This window comes from Neopelma chrysocephalum, unplaced genomic scaffold (assembly GCF_003984885.1).
Source record: "Neopelma chrysocephalum unplaced genomic scaffold, ASM398488v2 Primary Assembly neopelma1_60, whole genome shotgun sequence".
NCBI lineage: Eukaryota > Metazoa > Chordata > Aves > Passeriformes > Pipridae > Neopelma > Neopelma chrysocephalum.
Window position 1 is genome coordinate 14,460,801 of NW_020897715.1, and position 18,493 is coordinate 14,479,293.

The 18,493-nt window shown below is 46.6% G+C and overlaps 1 protein-coding gene across 1 annotated transcript in view; it reads right to left on the reverse strand.

Moving 5' to 3' along the window:
- Positions 1-8,728: 8,728 nt before the first annotated feature.
- Positions 8,729-18,493, reverse strand: part of LOC113966462 (calsequestrin-2) — a 31,877-nt gene continuing 22,112 nt past the window's right edge. The window contains exons 7-11 of the mRNA XM_027681218.1: positions 16,898-16,943; positions 14,087-14,141; positions 13,296-13,396; positions 12,832-12,906; positions 8,729-9,076 (exon numbers count right to left, since the gene is read on the reverse strand). Coding sequence (XP_027537019.1) covers positions 8,867-9,076; positions 12,832-12,906; positions 13,296-13,396; positions 14,087-14,141; positions 16,898-16,943 — 487 coding nt within the window. The 3' untranslated portion in view covers positions 8,729-8,866. The remainder of the gene's footprint in view (positions 9,077-12,831; positions 12,907-13,295; positions 13,397-14,086; positions 14,142-16,897; positions 16,944-18,493) is intronic.

The following is an 18,493-nucleotide window of genomic DNA, read 5'->3' on the forward strand; positions in this document are numbered from 1 at the left end:
TCCTGTCCTCCCTTGATCTCTGCTTTTGATCTGTCCCCCTCATCCTGCTGATGCTTTGGCAGTGCCCGGCCCTGGATTGTTTGCAGGGCAGCTCCCGGAGATGGGCAGGGAAAGGAAATGGCATTGCTGCTGCCCTGCAGAGCCTACAGTGGGGATGCAACCATTGCTCGTCCCCACCTGCCCCCCACAGGAAGACCTAACTTGCTGGACTGGAGCTCTGCAGGTAAAGCCTCTGTGGGAGTCGGCCACAGGTGTGTCATGGGAAGGTGAAAGCAGCAGGAATTTGGCATAAACAAGATACTACACTTGTCAGCCTCATCCAAGGCTCTTAGCTGTGTCTTTACATGTGAGTTCAGTGTGCTCTGTTTCATTTGTGGGTTAGTGCTAATACCGAATCAACACGACTGCTGCCGTTCATGGCACTTTCTCTCCTGCTGTGGGTTGTGGAAGCTGGTGGAAGGAACAGGCTTTGCTAGAGGCACTAGTTCCCTTGGCCTTCACCCAGAGCTCAGCTATCTGAATCATAAGGGGCTGTGGTATGTAGCTCAGCAGAAATTAAAGCTGAAGGAGCTGATCTGGTTTGGCCAAGTCTTTCGCTGAAGTTGCAAGGGCCTTTGAGATGTTATGGAGCCTGAGGTGCAAAATTGGGTTAAGTATTACAGACACAAACCTCTGCCAGAAAGGGAAGGGAGGCTTTTACTGGAAAAACACCACCACTCGGAGGGACCTGGCATCCTGAACCAGAGGTAAGGACCTTCTCCTGAAGGGCATACTGGACTTCAGGAAGAGTTGCTTTTCCTGCAGTGCCCTTCCTGACTGTATGGGAATGAAACACTGACTGCCCTAAGACAGCACAGCAACAACTAGTGGTGTAGGGTATTTGGTGGCTGAACTGTGGCTTAATTCCTAAGATCAATTGGCCCCCATAGGTGATAAAACCAGGCCTCACAGCTATGGATGAGCGGAAAACATCAGCTTTGGGGAATGAAGGGTATAACAAACAGGTTAAGAAAGGGATTTGTCACCTTCAGCAACTGGCTCCACAGCATTGCTTGAAGCACCAGCAACACCTCACCGTACAACTCTGTTAGCTAAATTAATAGTTCAATGAGACATCTGGCTGTGGAGGTCAGCGGGGCTTCAAACCCCAAAATAGCTTCTTCCAGTGCAATGAACTAGTTCTGCTGTCTCAGCCCCAGGTCTGGACTCCTAGGAAGTACAGTTGGAATCGACCTCCAGGGCTTCCAAGGGGCCCTGGAGATCAGGGCAGGTGGGGTGGGTATGAGGGGAAGGGGATCTCTTAGCAGGACATGGTGTCTCACAACAGCAAGCAGGAAGGGAAGGTGTTTTGGAAGTTGGCCAAGCGGAGTGCTTTGATTTGTCTTTCAACACCATTCCTAAGTTTATGTTGGAGTGGGAAGGTGATGGGTTTAGGTTACAGTCCTTTCCGGTACTGACAGATAATCCACTGGGGCAAGGGCATCTGTTCCCTTTTCACGTGTGCATCCATGCACCACTAGGTAGGGAGGTGCTGAGAGAAAAGAGAGCACTGAGTACGTGCCTGCAGAAGTGAGCAGGGGCGGTGTAGTGGGGTGATTGCATAGGCATAAATCACTGTCTATGAACAAGGTTACCCGAGTTGCTTTGAAATGCTGTAATAAGTTTTACAGCCCTGCTGTGAGCATGTGTGCTAGTTTATGTCGATATGTTGCTAATAAAATGGGAAATACGTAGTAGTCTGTGTTCAGGTTGGGGCCCACTGCAAAACTGCCAGCCTACTCCAAAGCCCTGAGCTGGTCTTCCCTTCCTCCAAAATCTGGGGACCTGAGGGGAGTGAAGACTTCTGTCCAGGACCTGGGGCTCGCTGTGGTTCCAGCTAAGTTAGTGCAAATAACCTGGGGACACAAGAGTCCGCAAGCAGCCGTACTGCTGGTTTTTGGCCTCCCGAAGCCCATGAGTCCTGCCCACAGGAGCATGAGAACTGTTGTTTGCTGGAGGGACCTCAGCCAAGACAAAGAGAACAATCAGTCTTTAGGCTCTGTGTGGGCAGCACTAAGTACAATTTAGAAGAGGAAGAAGGAAGATAGCTTTTGCCTTGTGGACGTGCATTTGGGACAGCTCAGTGCATCCACCTTGCTTATGTATCAAAATATGGAGCAAACAGCAAAACCTCAAGAGAGATAGTAAGACAAAGAAGAGGCAATGTGAAGTCAGTGGAAGAGACCTTGGAGATTAGGGTGTGGGTTTTCCCTCCAGCATCCTTAGAAACATGAAGGTACAGAGATTTAAAAAAATGGAGACACCACAAATTGCTCTAGGCATGAAGCTACTCTGTAAATTGAAACATTTTAAGTCTCTTCCAAAGGCAAAAGTCAAGATTCCAAATGGTTAAACATCTACAGTCTTGGTTGTCTTTCTTTTTCTCTTTTTTTGCTTATTTATTTGAAAAGGTAGCACAAATAAAAAGTGAATGCATGGCAAGGGGGGAGTTCTTGACAAAACACATTTGATTCAGCCTCTTTGAAAGTTTTAAGAGACATTCAGAACATTATAGTTCTTTGGACCTCTCTTCAGCAAGTCAGATGTTATGGGCATGCTTTAAAAGAGGGAACAAGAAGGAGCTGATTATATCTGGGCCACAGATGTGAAACAGATCTGCAAACCTTTTAGCTTCTATTTTGTAAAAGCTCATTCTTGAGTACTCACAATACCAGATCCTACAGTTAATTATAATTTTGCTTTGTAAGTGGTTGTGAGAAACTGGTTTAGTAATTCAGTAACTAGACTGTGGGAAGCTGTGCAAATTCCTTCAGCAATTTCATTTTGTGGGGACTGAAATGTTCCTCAAACATTTAGTTACTTTTGTTGTTCAATAACCTCTCTCTTTGTCACTAGCAGGAGCAGGGCTTAGACATGTTGGATTGAATTTTAAAGCAAAAATATAACACCAGGCAAAATTCAGGGCTGCTCTCTGGTCAAACATGACTTTATTTTTACCTGTGTTACTGAGGGAAGGACCTGGTTCAAGCTGGACTTCCTCCAAATCCAAAAGCAGAAGATGAGGTTGCCCATGGCTATTTAAGTCATTTACCACCCACGACTGAAGGAGAACTCGGTCAGGACAACCACTGGTTGTGTCTCCGGCAGGGAGTTGGCTTTCTGGCTGCTGTTAAAGTATGGGATACCCCCTCCAGCAAACTCAGCTCATTTAACCCTTGAGGCTTATTTCTTGTACATGAAGCCATGACACTTGTCTTCTGCTCAGGTGGTGAGCAGAAGCGGTGCGATTGCTGGTGTCACTGGGGGTTACTGATCTCTTTCCATGGTGGTAACAGTCAGGGCTTGATTGCAGGGTGATGGTTCCTCATCTGGATTTTGGGACAAAAGAAATTCTGTATTTTCCTCAGTGCCCAGGCTGGTGAAATGGCTTCTCCTTGAGCATGTCCCACCTGTCCCCCTCAAAATGAAAGCCAGTGACAGCCTTGTTCAACTGTCTTTCTCCTCAGAAAGGAAATGTTGTCCCTCCAAGTTGTTGTCCCTGCCAGTTCCTGGCAGTGGTGTGGGGGAGGCTGCTGTCTCCTTGGGCTGGGATGAGCACAAGCAGTAGGGGCAGGGAAGGGCTGTGTCCTTAAGTGACCTTCAGTACCATATGCTGTGGGAGTGGGTTAAGGAAAAGAGGAAGACAGGTTAAATAGAAATGGAGAGAGAAAATAAAGTAGGGGAGCTAGTGAGGATCAGAAGAGTAGAAATTCAAGAGGGATAAAAAGAAGGTGAAAAGGCTTGTTTTCTTCTTATTTTCCATAGCATTAGGGACAATGCCCTTTGACAGGGGCTTGGCAAGAGAAAGCATGAGGGGGGAGTGAGGCACCGGAAGGATCTTTGCTTCCATCCCTGCTTGTAATCTGATTCCAGAAATGGATCTTCAAGCTGCAAGAAAGTTGTGTAGCTTTTTTTTTTCCTTTCAATAGTTTAGCACCTTTCAAACCTGGCAGAGAGTGTTCAGGGAGCTGGGCCAAGAGGGCTGGCTCTGCACTGGACCTGCCTCATGATCTGTGTCATCATTAGACAGCATCTTCTGCCAAACAGGTATGAGAGCCATCCCATGGCTGTCCCCCAGGGGTACTGACCATCGAAGGGCTCCTTTGCTAGATGCCAGTGGTACAAGGGAGTGGCAAAAAGGGAGCAGGGGATGCTGCAGTGCAGTGGGTTGACACACACTGTCTTGGTCTCGGGTAGGACACAGTCCTGCTGGTTCAGCCTCATTACTGAGGTCAATTATCCTGCCTGCTGCTCTCTGCTGCTTCCAGTTTCTAGCAGATGGTCTTGCACTGCATGGCATAGACATACCTGGGGCGTAAAAGCAGCCAGGAGGAAGGGTGCTTTGTCTCAGAGGGCCTTGGTGCTTGTTGCCTCTTTACCTGCTCCTCCTCGTCAGACCCCCAAGTCCAGGCATTGGTGTGCAACTGGCTCTGTGTGAGACTTCCTCAAAGCCAAATCTCAAAGCTTTGCTGCAGCGGAGATGAAGCCAGATGCAATCTTGGCCTCTTTTCACAGGACTGCAAGTCAGTGGCAGGTGGGAAGTGATATGTTCCTAATTAATTATTTTCCTGGGAATAAAAGGCGATGTTTTTTGTTTGGTTTCTGTAATGAATCAATCATTTCTTTAGGTATGATGTGCAGACAGACATGAAGAAGCAACTGGTGTCCTCAGCTCCACGTTCATGTTGGTGTCTGGCTGAGCAGCTTCGTTTTGATGGGAAGCAGCCAAGATCTCTGGTTTCACTATGGGTCCATTCCTCTCCCAGGGGAGACACAGGAGCCTCAAAACTCCTCAGAAACATCACAAAAACCGCTGACCCTGAAACCATGGAGTAATCTGCTGTTTCCAAAGTTCCTCTGTTGTCCTCTCCTTCTGGAGCTGTTTCCCAAATGGTTGACATAAGCTCAGAGCAGTTTTGGGTTCACAGAGCCACTACATCAGTGACCTTGGGCCCTTGCAGAAACTTTCTCCTCCATGCTGCAGTATGATAGCTGCAGGATGTGGCTTCTGATGGGTTTCCATCTGCCTTGGTTGTTGCCCATGAGCAGCACAGGGTGGCCTGTGGTACAAACAAATCCCTTGGCTATGGCCTCTGGCCCTGTGTCTGGTGACTGGGAGGAGGTGGTGGTGTATGACTTGGTGTTCTTGCCATGTATCACTCATGGGGGGGGTCCTTACTGTCATTGGGGGCTGGTAAGACTATCTTCTGGGTTATTTTGGGTACTTACTTGGCAGTGGTGGATTAATGGTTGGACTCAATGATCTTAGGGGTCTTTTCCAACAAAAATGGTTGAATGATTCTATGAAGTAACTGATCAGCTTGAAGTACTCAGAGTTGGATGAGGGAAAAATCCAATTACTTGTCTTTATGTGTATTAAGACTCAATTAATATGTCTAATTAACATGCTGGAGAAAAAGAATTATTCTTGAAGAGAGGGACAGTCTTAACAGACGTGCTTGCGGAAACACTCACTGCTGCCCATGTACACAATTTCTTTTCTTTTTTTTTTAATTAAGGTTTTTTTGCAGGTTCCTCATCCAAATCAACCTTTTACTTCTCAGTGTATAGTGGGGGGAGTTAGGCTGACTTAGTTCCTCAGGGCCACCACTACCTTTCAAATGCCAGTTGTACCTAGTTCTGACAGAGGAGCCCAGGAACACCTGTGCCTGGAGTCCTGTGTGTCCTCCCCATACCACTGTTTTACCAATCCCTACAAGGAAGTCACTCAAGTTTAAGCTAGCATCTCCTTCACAAGGAGAAGTTTGGTCACTAGGATCTTGGGGCAGATGAAGTGTTACAGGTAAATGGGTTTGCTGCCCACCCATCCTCATTGCTGGAATCCTTCCTCTGCTGCAACATTTCTTAACTTTTCATGTGTTTGTCCTAAAAGCTGATAATAAACAGTTCCTGTTTGTGGGCAAAGAGAATGATGAAAATTCTACTGGGGGGATGAGGCAAGAAAGAAAGGGCAGCCCCATCAAGGACTTCACTGGCACCACGAAGGAGTGGCAGCTGTAGCATTAGCCCTTTCATAACTCAAGGGAAACTGTCCATAAAACACTGGCACCAGTCCACCAGCCCCTGTATGAGCTCAACCTCTACACTTCTACATTATTTATTCTATTTTTCCCCCAGAGCTCTGTTGCTTTGAAATATATAAGTGCCTGTGAAACACCTGTGCACTTGAACGTGTCTGTAGCATCATTTGCAGGGTCTGCCTGCTCTGCCTGGGTAAGCTGCGCCTCTCAGTGCGTCTGGAGAAGGGCACATTAGAATAGACAGGCATCCACAGCAGGAGGGGAGCTACATGGAAAGTACCCAGGTAATTGAGATGTCCGGAGACTGTGCCAGTTAGGAAAGGCAGTAGAGCAGCTCTTCGTTTATTCTTCGTGTTTAGAGTGACTGATACGGAGCTGCAAGGCCTGTGCAGGCTGTTGCCTTATGCAGGGTGAAACTGGGCATGTTTAACTCCTGGGAATAGACCCAAGGTAAAGATAAGCATGTATTTTTCTCAGGTGAGTAGTTGTCCCTTAATTGCAGACTGGGAGACCACTAGATAGCCAGTTTTGCCTCTTCTTGCTCTTTACCAGTGTGCATGAATGAGACCTTGAGTCCTGCCTGCTCCCTCTCTCTCTGAGCCAGGGTCCTCCAGCAAACCTCTTGAGGAAAGAGCTGGAAGGAAAGAGTAGAAGGCGAGTGCTGGGCACCCTGTTGGCCAGGAGAGAGGCAGATGTGAGAGAAAAAGGGAAGGGGACCTCCATGCTGAGAGCACTCTGCATTTCAAGGCTTTTGAAAGTTGTTCATCACCCCAGAGCAACCAGGTGAATGGTTTCTTCAAACAAAGTTGGTTCATCTTCCAGGAAGTGCTTATGTATCATAAGGAAGCAAGAAAGCGTGAAAAGTTGACCTGGGGGCTTTGCTGCCTTGTCTATTCTTCTGATAGCTGTGTCTTAAAAGCACATGTTGAATGTTTTATATTCAATGAGGAGCTAACTTGGCCTACAGTCATATGCTGTATTAGCACAGTATTCATTCATATGCATAGAGATATATAGATATCCAGCCATGTGTTGTTCATACTGGCATTTTCTACCAAGGGATATGGCATACATATGGGATATGGCATCAATACTTTAGCTTTTTTATACCAGTAGTTTCAAATTTCTATTTCAGCTAATGTAGAGAGATAGTCAAAGAGACTGATGAACAGGCAGCAAAAAAAAAAATTCTATAAAATCTTGCTTTGTGGTTCATCTGATAGAGGAAATATATAGTGTGTGAACCTCGTTTCTCATCAGGCTTATTCACACTTGTGTAATGAGCTCTGATTCTCCTGTCCCTCGCACAGTTATTTCCCCTAATATCACTTACCTCTGATGTAAGCCAGTAAAAAAACGGTCTCAGGACAATGTTTTCCTTCTGTAGCAAGAAAGGAGATGCATACCCTACCTATGCTAACAAGTCTGAACAACCAGAGAACATCCTTATAAATGTGTATATAGAGATAAAACTATCTCCGAACTCTCTGTTCATTGCACTATTGTCAAACCTAATAAGCTAAGACAATTGAAATCTGCTGGCATGGGAAAGCAGGGAGATTTAATGCTGCCACAGTGACCTGCATGTGGATGGTGCTGCACTCGCCAGGACTGTGTTGCAGACCCTTTGCTTTGTGAGTGACCCCCTTGACTGCAAACTGGCACCCTGAGCTCCTGCAATCAAAAGATGCTTCTCGCAGGCTACTATGGGACATCCGAGTCTCTAAGCAGGGTTAAGTAACTGTGCAACTAAATACTTAAAAGCCAAACAACTTGAATCCATTCACCTCTCATTGCCCGACGTACCTCATCCAATATCAAATTTAGTTGGATGAGTGTGTTCCCTCCCAGCATCTTGGTCATGGGAATAGATGCTACATGGGCTTTGAGTGAAGAGTCAGCTAAAGCCAGAAGGTCATGGGGAATAGGAGAGCTTCAGGGTGGGCCCCTACGGATGTTTCCATTGGCTTGACTCAGTGCCATGGTCTTCAAACTCAAGATTTTGGACTCAGATTGGGCTCAGACCTGGATCAGCCTTTCCAGCAGTTCAGGAACTTGCGAGCTTTTATGCCTCCTATCAGACCACCTGCACTTCCCCAGCCATGGCCCGAGTTTTCAAGAAAAGAGGTTCAGACAGAGGGCATGGTGCTTGGTTTTGCATCACACTGCCAAACAAGAATATCCTGTTGTTATGTGGAATCACTGAAAACTTTAATAGCATCCCTAAAACCTTCCTCCCCTCCCAAAGCATTTTGCTGCTCCTAGCATTAGCTAGGGACTCCCGCAGCAGGACTTGCAGGATTGAGTGGTCTTGGCAGAGTATCTGCAAAGGGCATTGTGTTTAATAAAAGGACTAAACTTTACAGTGGCCTTCTCAATGTCTTGAAGGGAGATTTGGTCTTTGGATGTTAAGTGCTGGGCTGATGAACATGGAAAACATGAACTGGCTCCCTGCGTCCCTCTGGCAGCAAGCAGGCAGGCACTTTTCTCCTGCCCTGGGACACCCGGGGCAGATTCCCTGCAGATTCCTATTGTCCTTACTAAGGAGGCATGATTTGCAGCGGTGCTGGGTGCCTGCAGGCACTGCCCACCGCAGGGGCAGTCCTGGTGGCTCAGCACCACTGAGAATCAGGCCAGGGGGTCCCGGCAAGGGCAGGGGCAGGGGGAGCAGGGCAGGGGGCAAAGAGGAGCAGCAGTGCTTGCTCAAACACAGGCCTTCCAATGGAGGGACCTGCCGCAGGGGGAAGGCTCTCAAGCCCCACAAGTCAAACTGCACAGAGTCACAGTTAGTCATCGTCATCATCGTCATCATCATCGTCATCATCATCATCATCATCATCATCGTCGTCATCGTCATCATCATCATCATCGTCGTCATCGTCATCATCATCTTCAGTATTTATCTTCCCAGAAAGCACATCTTCTATCCAGTCTTCCAGCTCCTCAGCTGTGGGCAGGTCATCATCATCTCTGATGTCCATCCAGATGCTGTCAGCCTGCAGGGACAGGTGATGGGGGATTAGCTGCCCTCAGAGACACAGGTAAGAGATGGGGTTCACTACTGTTGTAGGAGTAAGGATTGGACCATGGGTAGGATACAGGGTTGATGGTGGCATTAGCTCCCTCTCTGCCACAGCTTGTGGGCAGACTCAACCAGGGCACCTCTCGGCCCATGCACTGGGATTACCACTTCTCTCTGTAGTGTTGTTGTACAGGGCAGTGGGACTGGTCAATAGGTTTACATGGGTGTGCGGTACTGTGTGCCCTGGGTGAGATGTGTGACTGCTGCCTGTTCCTCTCCTGCACTGCCTACACCTGTGAGCAAGAGCATTGTCCACCCGATGGCATTGTCCTCACTCTGTCTGGGGAGTTCTGTAGACTCCAAGTCTACATAAAGAGATCTCAAAGAGACCAACTGTGCCAGTTCCCCCTGCATTGCCCCAGTTCATAGGACATCACAGCATTTCCCTCCTTCCATCCTGAGCCCTTTTGGGACCTCTTCCTTTGAGCTTTTACACCTCTCTGTCATCACTCCTTCTCCCCAAACTTTTACCATCACCTTTGCTTCAGGATCGTTTTCTGGACTCTCCACCTGCGATAGTGGTTCCTCCTCTTGGAAGATCCTTTCCTCAGATCATCTCAGCCATGCTACAGTTGAAGAATGGTGAAAACCACCAATGCCCTGATGCCCCTTGCTCTTTCCCTCCAGCTGTCTCCATTACTTCCATAAACCAGAGGGGATGGGGGAATTCAGTAAGAAGATGATGACTAAATTATTACTGTTACCCAGGGACAGCAAGCATAGCTTGAATGGTCTCTGAGGCCTGGAAATCAAGATTTTCCTCTCTGCTTTGCTGTAGGTTCCTTGGGTAAATACCTGGGTAAGCCCCTTTCCCTTCACTGTATCCCTTCCATAAAACAGGATCAGCATCCTATTTTGCAGAGGTGCTGTGAGGTGTTTGATGTTGTAGAAGCAAGTGATCTTCATATCTCAGAAGAAAACTACCAGCTTTTGAAAATGCATCCAACTTCTTTCCCTGTCTGTGGTACCTAATTCTCTTTGGTTTATGGCTTGCTAAAACTCTAGACCAATTTCTGCTCAAGGAAAGCTATTTCTCCCATACAATATTTTCCTCCTAAACTACCAAAACTGAAATAAAAAATAACAATGGAGAGACATGCAGCTCTTGCTTCACACAAATGATCTTGTCCTTAACCTCAGGAATATTTGTGTGGAAAAAAGTGACACATTTAAATAATGGGAACAGGACTGGCCCCATTTTACCTAGAGAAGATGCTGTGCAAATAAAGCAGCAATATTTTGCAGAGCAGAGCATCATGGCCCTAGTCCTGAGCCACTACAATGTGATGAGCCAGTTGGGGCAGCCGGGAGCTCCAGTGTTTGTTTTGGCAGGTTTTTAGAGAAGAGGAGGGGTCACAGGGGTTATGTCCACAGAAGCCTACAGCAGTGTTTACTTTTACTCTGTTGTGTAAGCCCCACTTTGTACCTGTGTAACTTGGCTGAATGTTATGATGTAACACTGAAATAATGAAATGAGCTCAATGTTTGTTTTAGTTATCACCCACCAACCTAGAACTTTCTTAAATCTCTCTCTTGAGAAACAAAAAACAGACTTAAGAGGAATGAAATAAAAACTGCAAATACTATAATCAACAACCTGAAACATTTACTATATCAAAGCCAGATAATGCATGAGTTTTTACAGGTCTCTGAGTGACTGCTGAATAATAAGGCATATGTTCTTACTTAATACTGCTTTCTATATGATTCTCATGCCTCTGACAATCCCACTTCAATGAATTTCCATTGATTTCTGTTTAATGTAGCTTTGACATGACTTAAACATGACCAGTCGCAGTAAATATAATGAAGGAAGGTACTGCGGACTAGTGAGAAGGTCAAAAGACTGGAAGACTTCGGCTCTATTTTTGGCTTATCTGTTCATTCCTCTTATGATCTGAAGTGACAAGTGCTATCTTGGTCCCCTTCCCTTTTGTCTCTCCCTCAACAATTCTGCTAACAAGGCTTAAATCACTGGGTCTTCACGATCTGGAGGATTACTGCTCTATTACAGGTAATGAGCTCACATCCAGCCAGCGCTGCAACCACTCGGTGACTCCCAAGTCGGCCTCTCATCCCCATCAATGGGATGGGCAATACCCAGGGGCTCTGCCTTCTTCATGACACCACCACTTTGCCTTCACCATCCCATCTCCCATCTTATGGTCTTACAGCATCTGCTTTAACCGTAGGTGCAACTGCCCAGTACACACTTGCTGTCCCTCTTTTTCTGGGGCGATACAAGAGAGAGGATGTGAAGGCTGGAAGCAGGGTCAGTGGTGGTGCCAGAACCAGCACCCAGCCCCAGACATTTGTCCCAACTCTTAAATCCCTCTCTGCTCTCTTCTAATGAAACATCAAGTTCACATACACTGAAATTGCAAACACGAAGTCAAGCACCAATTTACAAACACTTCTGCAGTGGAGAGATTTCTGCTTCCAGAGACTCTTACATACCCACACAGGTTCATTTTTAAGAGGTTAAAACACCCAGCACTTAACCACCAAAAATAAACTCAGGTAATAAGTGAGCCAGGCTGCAGCATGCTGCATTATGTGCTCTCTGATCATCTGGGCTGCTGTGGTCAGACTGAGGAGAAAACAGTTTCTCTCTGTAGTCATGTCAGGCTGTGAAGCATGTTACACTGCACTCAGCAACTGTCCTGAGATCTCTGCTGGTGAGGGTCAGATGGGTCCCTCTCCCACCTGCCTTAAAAACTCACAGTGTGTGGGTAACCTGACATCAGTCCCTTGGCTTGCTGGCTTGAAGGCAGCCATAGCTAAAACAGTAGCTGCTAGAAAGTTGGCCCAGTGGCACAGCTGTGAGTGCTGTGGGTGCTGTGGGTACCACCACTACTGCAGCTGTGCCAAAGCAGCACCTGCCTCTGCAGCTCTCCCTCAGCAGTGCTGCTGGCTGTGGGACGGTGTGGAAACCCTTCACTGCCACCACGTATGGCTCGGGTGGGTCTCCTCTTCCCACTCAAATCCCTCTAGCACTACCTGCATGCCAGTGGCTAAGAAGGAGGAGGGCCTGGATGAATCCCAGCACACCCTCTTTACCACAGTAGGATCCCTCGATTACCAGTTTATGCTGTACTTTTATTAAAGCTGTGTATTTATTTAGTTTTTTTCAAGCTGTACAGTTTCTCCCTGTCATCTGTTGGAGACCATTTTTCCCTCCTACGCTCAAGCTGTGCCATTCTGTTTCTGCTGCAAAAACAACCTCCTTTTTCTCCTCTTCTCTTCCCTAAGCATGGCTTTCTTTTCTCCCTACACACACTTTTCCTCCACAATCCCACACAGGCTGTCACAGCAGGGAATGAATAAAGGTTCATGCTGTGATTTGGGGTGGAAATGTGAGACCTTGAAACCTAAACTGGGCAAAGCCCTGAATCTTAGGCCGCAGGGGCTGGTCCTGTCCTCAGTAAATATAGTCTCTGTGTGACTCAGCAACAGAAACACACTCAGACCAAAGCCCTGAAGCCGGACGTTGGAGCTGTTACGAACTCCACTGCTCGTGGGAATAGTGAGGTCTTCACACTTTTTCCCAGGGCAAAAGCCTGGTCTACATGTACTTAACAGCAGAAATCCCACTGTGGACCTCAAGTCCCATCCTTTCTAGCACCCTAATCTTGGGGTCCCTGGATTTTCTGGGCACACACTACTCACGTCTGTGACATTCACCACCCCGATCTGTGGTCTGAACAAGTCGATCTTGAAGGTCTTCTCCCAGTAAGTGATCAGCTGCAGGAGTGAGAAACAAAAAGCTCAGGAAAAGATGTTTGCAATGCCCCCTTGCACTAGTTTAGTCAACTGAGCTGTGGTGCGAGGAACGTGCATTGACAAGTACATGGGAGAGAAGAGAGGCTGAACACAAGCTTGAGTTGCCACACCTGGCAAAGGAAAATGCCAACTCTGGGAATGTTCCCAAGATAACACCTTCATGGGAGGCAGACCCAAAAGACCCAAACAACAAACTCTCAAGGGGATTGCCTGTGGTCCAGTTTCCCATCCTTCCCTGTCCTGAATTCCCATGGCGATTCCTGCACTTGTGTGTGCACATGCACAGACACCCCCACACCCACCCCATCCACAAATTAAACCAAGAAAGGCAAGGAGCCTCTGCCACTCACCAGAGGAAAGTCATCAGGGTCAATCCAGACAATGCTCAGGTCAGGATTATCTGTGTTGTCCCTGGCAACCTGCTTCAGGATTTCCAGGAACTCAAAACCATCTGAAATGATACATGAACCGCTGTAACTCTCTCCTACAAACACACTGGCACTTTTTGCTCGTGGGGTTTCCAGCTTCCCTGGCTCCCCTATGCACACAGGAGTTGTTTATAGTTCTCATTAAAATGCTGTCTCCCAGCGCTTTATTTCGATAATAAAGCTTTTAATTTCAGGCATCCTCCCCGGGTATTGAAATTAGTTACACATGAATTAAGTCTCATAATCCTTCCATGGAGTGGAACAATGTCACTATTTTCTTGTGATGAGGGAGGAACTGAGCCCCCAAGAGGCCAAAACATTTCGACATGCTGATGGCTCTGAGACGCATTGATGCCACGGCTTTTCAGGAGTTTGTGGCCTCTGGTTTCCCACATACCTATCACACACCCAGACCTAAGCACTTTCCCAGATTCACACAGCAAGATGAATGCAGAGTTAGGGAGAAAATTCTGGTGCTGGGTGGAGGGGATGACTTTTTTTTCCCAGGTAGTCATCCATTTATATCCAAAATTTGAATCCCAGCTAGCATGCCTGCTACCGTAAACACCCAGAAGCATCCTGGCTCCCCATCCCATCACGCTGGGGCTCCCCATCCCAGCCAGGGTGCTAGGCTCCACTATGCAAAAAAAGCACAAGAAAATACACTTCCTTGAGGGATGAAGAGTCACACAACGAAGAAAATAGTCTTTTACCTGGGTCGTCTTCTTCAGCGAAGGCTACAATGTGGATACCCTCCATGTCATCCTCCTGGAAACAACAAAACCATTACTGATGGGCCAGGGAGGGAGGGCAGAGTCCGGGCAGTTGCTGGAGATTGAGAGCAGTGGGATGCCTTCAAACAAACAAGAAAATTGCAAATGGAAGCTTGACTGGAGCCCCACTGAGACCACAGAAATGGAAGCTGAGGTGAGGCCGAGTCATGAAGGTATTCGGTGCTGAAGTGGGTAGTTTGAGTAGTGTTGCTGAAACTCTTCAGTTAAAAATAATGTGTGTGCACCATGATGGCCAAGGTGAGGGAGCTTCTGATGGTGTGGGGCAAAAGTTTGTCTGCAGAGAAGGTCAAGGGCTCTCTAGCATGGGAATATAGGCTTCCCATTCGTGCCTGAGGCCACCTACCCTCCTCAATTTGCAGATCCCAGGGGATAGTTTACAGGGAAACAAGTATCTGCCACCATGCTCAGTCACAGAACATGCTCCTCAGGGGCCAGCAAAGGAGGTTTTCTCACAATATGAGAGGCAAGGTGGCTCATTTGGACCCCTTTTGGGAGGTGAAGGGTCTCTGCTTTAGGTGAGGCTCTCTATGAGCAGAGAGAAGAATTGAGTGGGGGGCTCATTTCAGGGCTCCAATGACTGGAGGACAGAAATGACAGCCTGCTAGGCTGCTTTTCTCCATGAGACACATGAGTAATGGGTAATGATATTGGCAAAGGCCAATGGATCTGCTGGCCGGTTCATCATCCGCCTGCTATGAATGTCATCTCTGAATTATCCCATGGATCGGTTTCGCCTTCCTCACCCGCTGTCGGTCCCGGTTTCCATTTCAATTGGTTTTAATGCAAGAAAAAATTCCCATCTAAATGCTAATTTCTTTTCCCTTCTGAGCCCAGAGGTGACAAAGCCACCATCAAAAACTGAAAGGGAAAAAGCCCCTGAAAGATTAAGTGGAAAACATTATCTTTAAAAACAATAGCGGATGCTGAGCCTTTGTGGATGTCTTCAGGGAATATGTTTTCACTGGGACATTCTGGGCAGATTTACTTGGAATTCAGACCACTTACAGCTGGCAAAATCTGCACTGTTACTTTTTCTTCATATTTGCCAGCAGCATTGTCAGACAGTAAAATAAGAAGTATGTATATATGCCATATATATTTATGTGTATATAGCTATATAATATAGCTCTATTCTGACCTCCAAGGCAGTAAACAAAACTGGACTAACTCCAGTGAAGGCATTGAGCATGTTGTAAACTTCCAGTGAGATCAAAATCCAGCCCTCTGTCTTCTGTAGGTATGAGTCCCCTGCTTGTAATGGAGGCAAGCTCTGTATTCCCAGGCTGCTGGTAAAGAAACGTCCCACCGCTGTGAATTCATGCTTTTCCTGAGGCTAATTTAGAATATGTTCAGTTTGAAAGTGAAATTTGGGTCTCACTGAAGCTCCGTTAAAAACCTTGGAGGGGCTTCAATAGATCTTGGGAGCTATGTTCTATACAGAGTCTGTATTTCAAAACAAAATGAAAAGCTATCATGCCTAAGTGACTCATAACTCCTGGTTCAGTTTTATTATCTCTTGCTAGTTGTATTAAGGACTCCCAAGGTTTTTGCCACTTCAGAGTCTCGCAGCATTTCATGTTACACAGCCAAGCAAGGGAACATCTGAATATGCTGTTATAAACATGTCAAGCCTTCTGGAGGAATGACTGCATCTTCCTTAGTGTCTGTAAAGCACCTGTTCAGCTTTGTTTTTCAGCATTCATCTGGGACTTGGGGGTCCCTGACTAGCTTTTAACATCTTACTCATTCACAGTGAAGGGATAACTTGTTATACACAATTTTTCTTTCATTTTCACTCTTCCCCTCTTCCCCAACCCTGCAGACCAGGAGAGTCCTCTGTGTATGATAGGGGCTAAACTGCTGGTTACTTCTTCACAGTTGCTGATTTGCAGCTTGCATACACCATAAGAAGTGCAATCAATGCATCATCTGCTTTGAAATCTATATAATTAAATGTACTGCCTGCCCTCACTTGCATTTTGAATTGTACAACTACTCTGTTACTTTTACAAGGACATGTAGTGACAGGGTGAGGGGGAAAGAGGGTAGATTTAGATTTAGGAATTTGGATTTAATACTAGGAATCAATTCTTTACTGTGAGGGTTGTGAGTCACTGGAACAGGTTGTCCAGAAAATTTGTGGATGCCCCATACCTGGAAGTGTTCAAGGCCAGCTTGGATGGGGCTTTGAACAATCTAATCTGGTGGAAGATGTACCTGCCATGGCAAGGGGGTTGGAACTAGGTGATCTTTAAGGTCCCTTCCAACCCAAACCAATCTATGATTCTGTGAATTTCCATGAGACACCTGTACAATCTGTGCAGCTCACCCAGCAAGCAGGCCACTGAAATCTTCCCACTACCAACACTGATATCCATTAGCTGAGATGGAGCATCCTGCAGCAGAACGTCCTCCACAGCTCTGTCATGGTCCCTACACAGGCACAACACCTGCCTGGCAAACTGCTTGGCTTTCTCTCTTCCATCTGTGGAGCAAACAGGACCCAGCTCAGCTGTCCACCGCTGAGCATTGAGCAAAGCATTTGAGCACACTGTTTGAACTCAGGCGCTAGGCATCACAGCCAAGGCCTTCCCTTCTTCCGAGAAGAAAGAAAGTAGCTTTGGAAGGAAGGAAAGATAGTGTTTTGCCCAGCCAGAGACTGGAGTTGGGCAGCAGTTCCTTGTTGAAAGCTGGCAGGGGACACAGGGCTTCCCACCCTCATGTGCTTACCCATGTCTCAAACATGTCCTCTGGGCGCAGCTTCCTCAAGGTGGCCCTGAAAGGAAGACAGAAATGCTCTTTGAGGACATATCCAGCACTGTCACACGTGATGCTGCCAGAAACACAGAAATGGTCACCATGGCACATTTGACTGTGGCTGGATAAGCCACAGTTTGAATGCAAGTGTGGGGTCACTGTAGGTCAACTTATGCTTTTACTTATGGTGACAAAATCCTGCCCCTGGCCCCACTGGAGTCATTGCAACCATTACTTATGCTTGGGAAGATGAGATGCCTCTCTATGCTGGGATGTGCTGGTGAATTAGTCTCACACATGGCAGATTGTTCTGTCTGTGCTGAGAGCACGAGGTGACCCATTCACTTTTGTCTTTCTGTTCTGGGACATTCCTAACAGGCTTTGTCCCTGTTTTCTCCTGGTTTTACCCCAGTATAATTTCAGCACAGAAATCCCTCCAACCTCTGCTGACGCAAAGAAGACAGAATAACCTCTGTGAAAAAGATTTATATTCTAATAATCACTGAGAAGAAAATTTAAACCTTAAGACTAGTCAAAGCAAATTTTTTTGAGAAGTAGTTCATAAAAGACCAAAAAATTAAGAGCAAATATTTTCAGACACAATCATAGCGGGAAGCTCGTCAGAGAAGACAAGCACAAATCATCCTTTGCACCTCTGCTTGCTATGACATCAGGTGTTCAGGAAGGATCCCCCAGAAGAGCTGGTCTCTGTGGCTGACCTGCCCCAGGACCTGTTGCAAAGAGAAGTGTCAGTCTATGAGGTTTTAGAACAGATTGGTAAAGGAAGTAGAAGTGTGTTGCCAGAACCAGGTGACATAAGTGAGATGTGTAACCTGTCACTTCAGTTTGCCCTGCTATCAGAGCAGTGGCAACAAGAGCATTTTATAGAGCTTCCTAAAGGACCTGAGGAGCCATAGATCTGGAAGGGTGACTTCCTTACGAGCACAGTGCTACCAGCAAAGTTAGAGCTAAGAGACCTTTGAAGGAACATAATGTGATTGCACAAGAGATGCTTGGCCTTTAGGAGGAAAGTTGTGGCTCTGGAATTCCCAGAGCAAGTCAACAAGTGGGGGAAGGTATGGTGGTGAATGTGATGAGTGGCCTTCGGAGAACCATTGGACAAGATCCGTTATTAAAGACTCTCAGGGAAACTGAGCTGCAGTTAGATCAGAGGAGAGGATCCTCCTGAGGATTAATACCGTTGAAGGGTGAAGATGAACGTTCAGTTTTCATGACAGAGGAAATTAACCAATTGAGAGCATATTCTTTGGCATGATCACATGCATAACATATTCTCATATAGTCTGAAAAAGATGGGAAATAGGAAGATTTGCTTATCATATCCATTCTTTGATGATCAACAGAGGTGATACAGAGGGATATCTTGAAACTTGAGTGTCTGCATGATAAACAGTCATATAGCAAGTAACACACTTGCAGAAAACCAGCCCTGATTATACAGGTGCAACAGTGGGTTCTAAATTAGTTGTAATTAATTATTGCCTCTCAGGAAAGGGGGCAAGTTGTAACAAATTGAGAAAGCATCAACTCCAAAGGAAAATGGCAAAA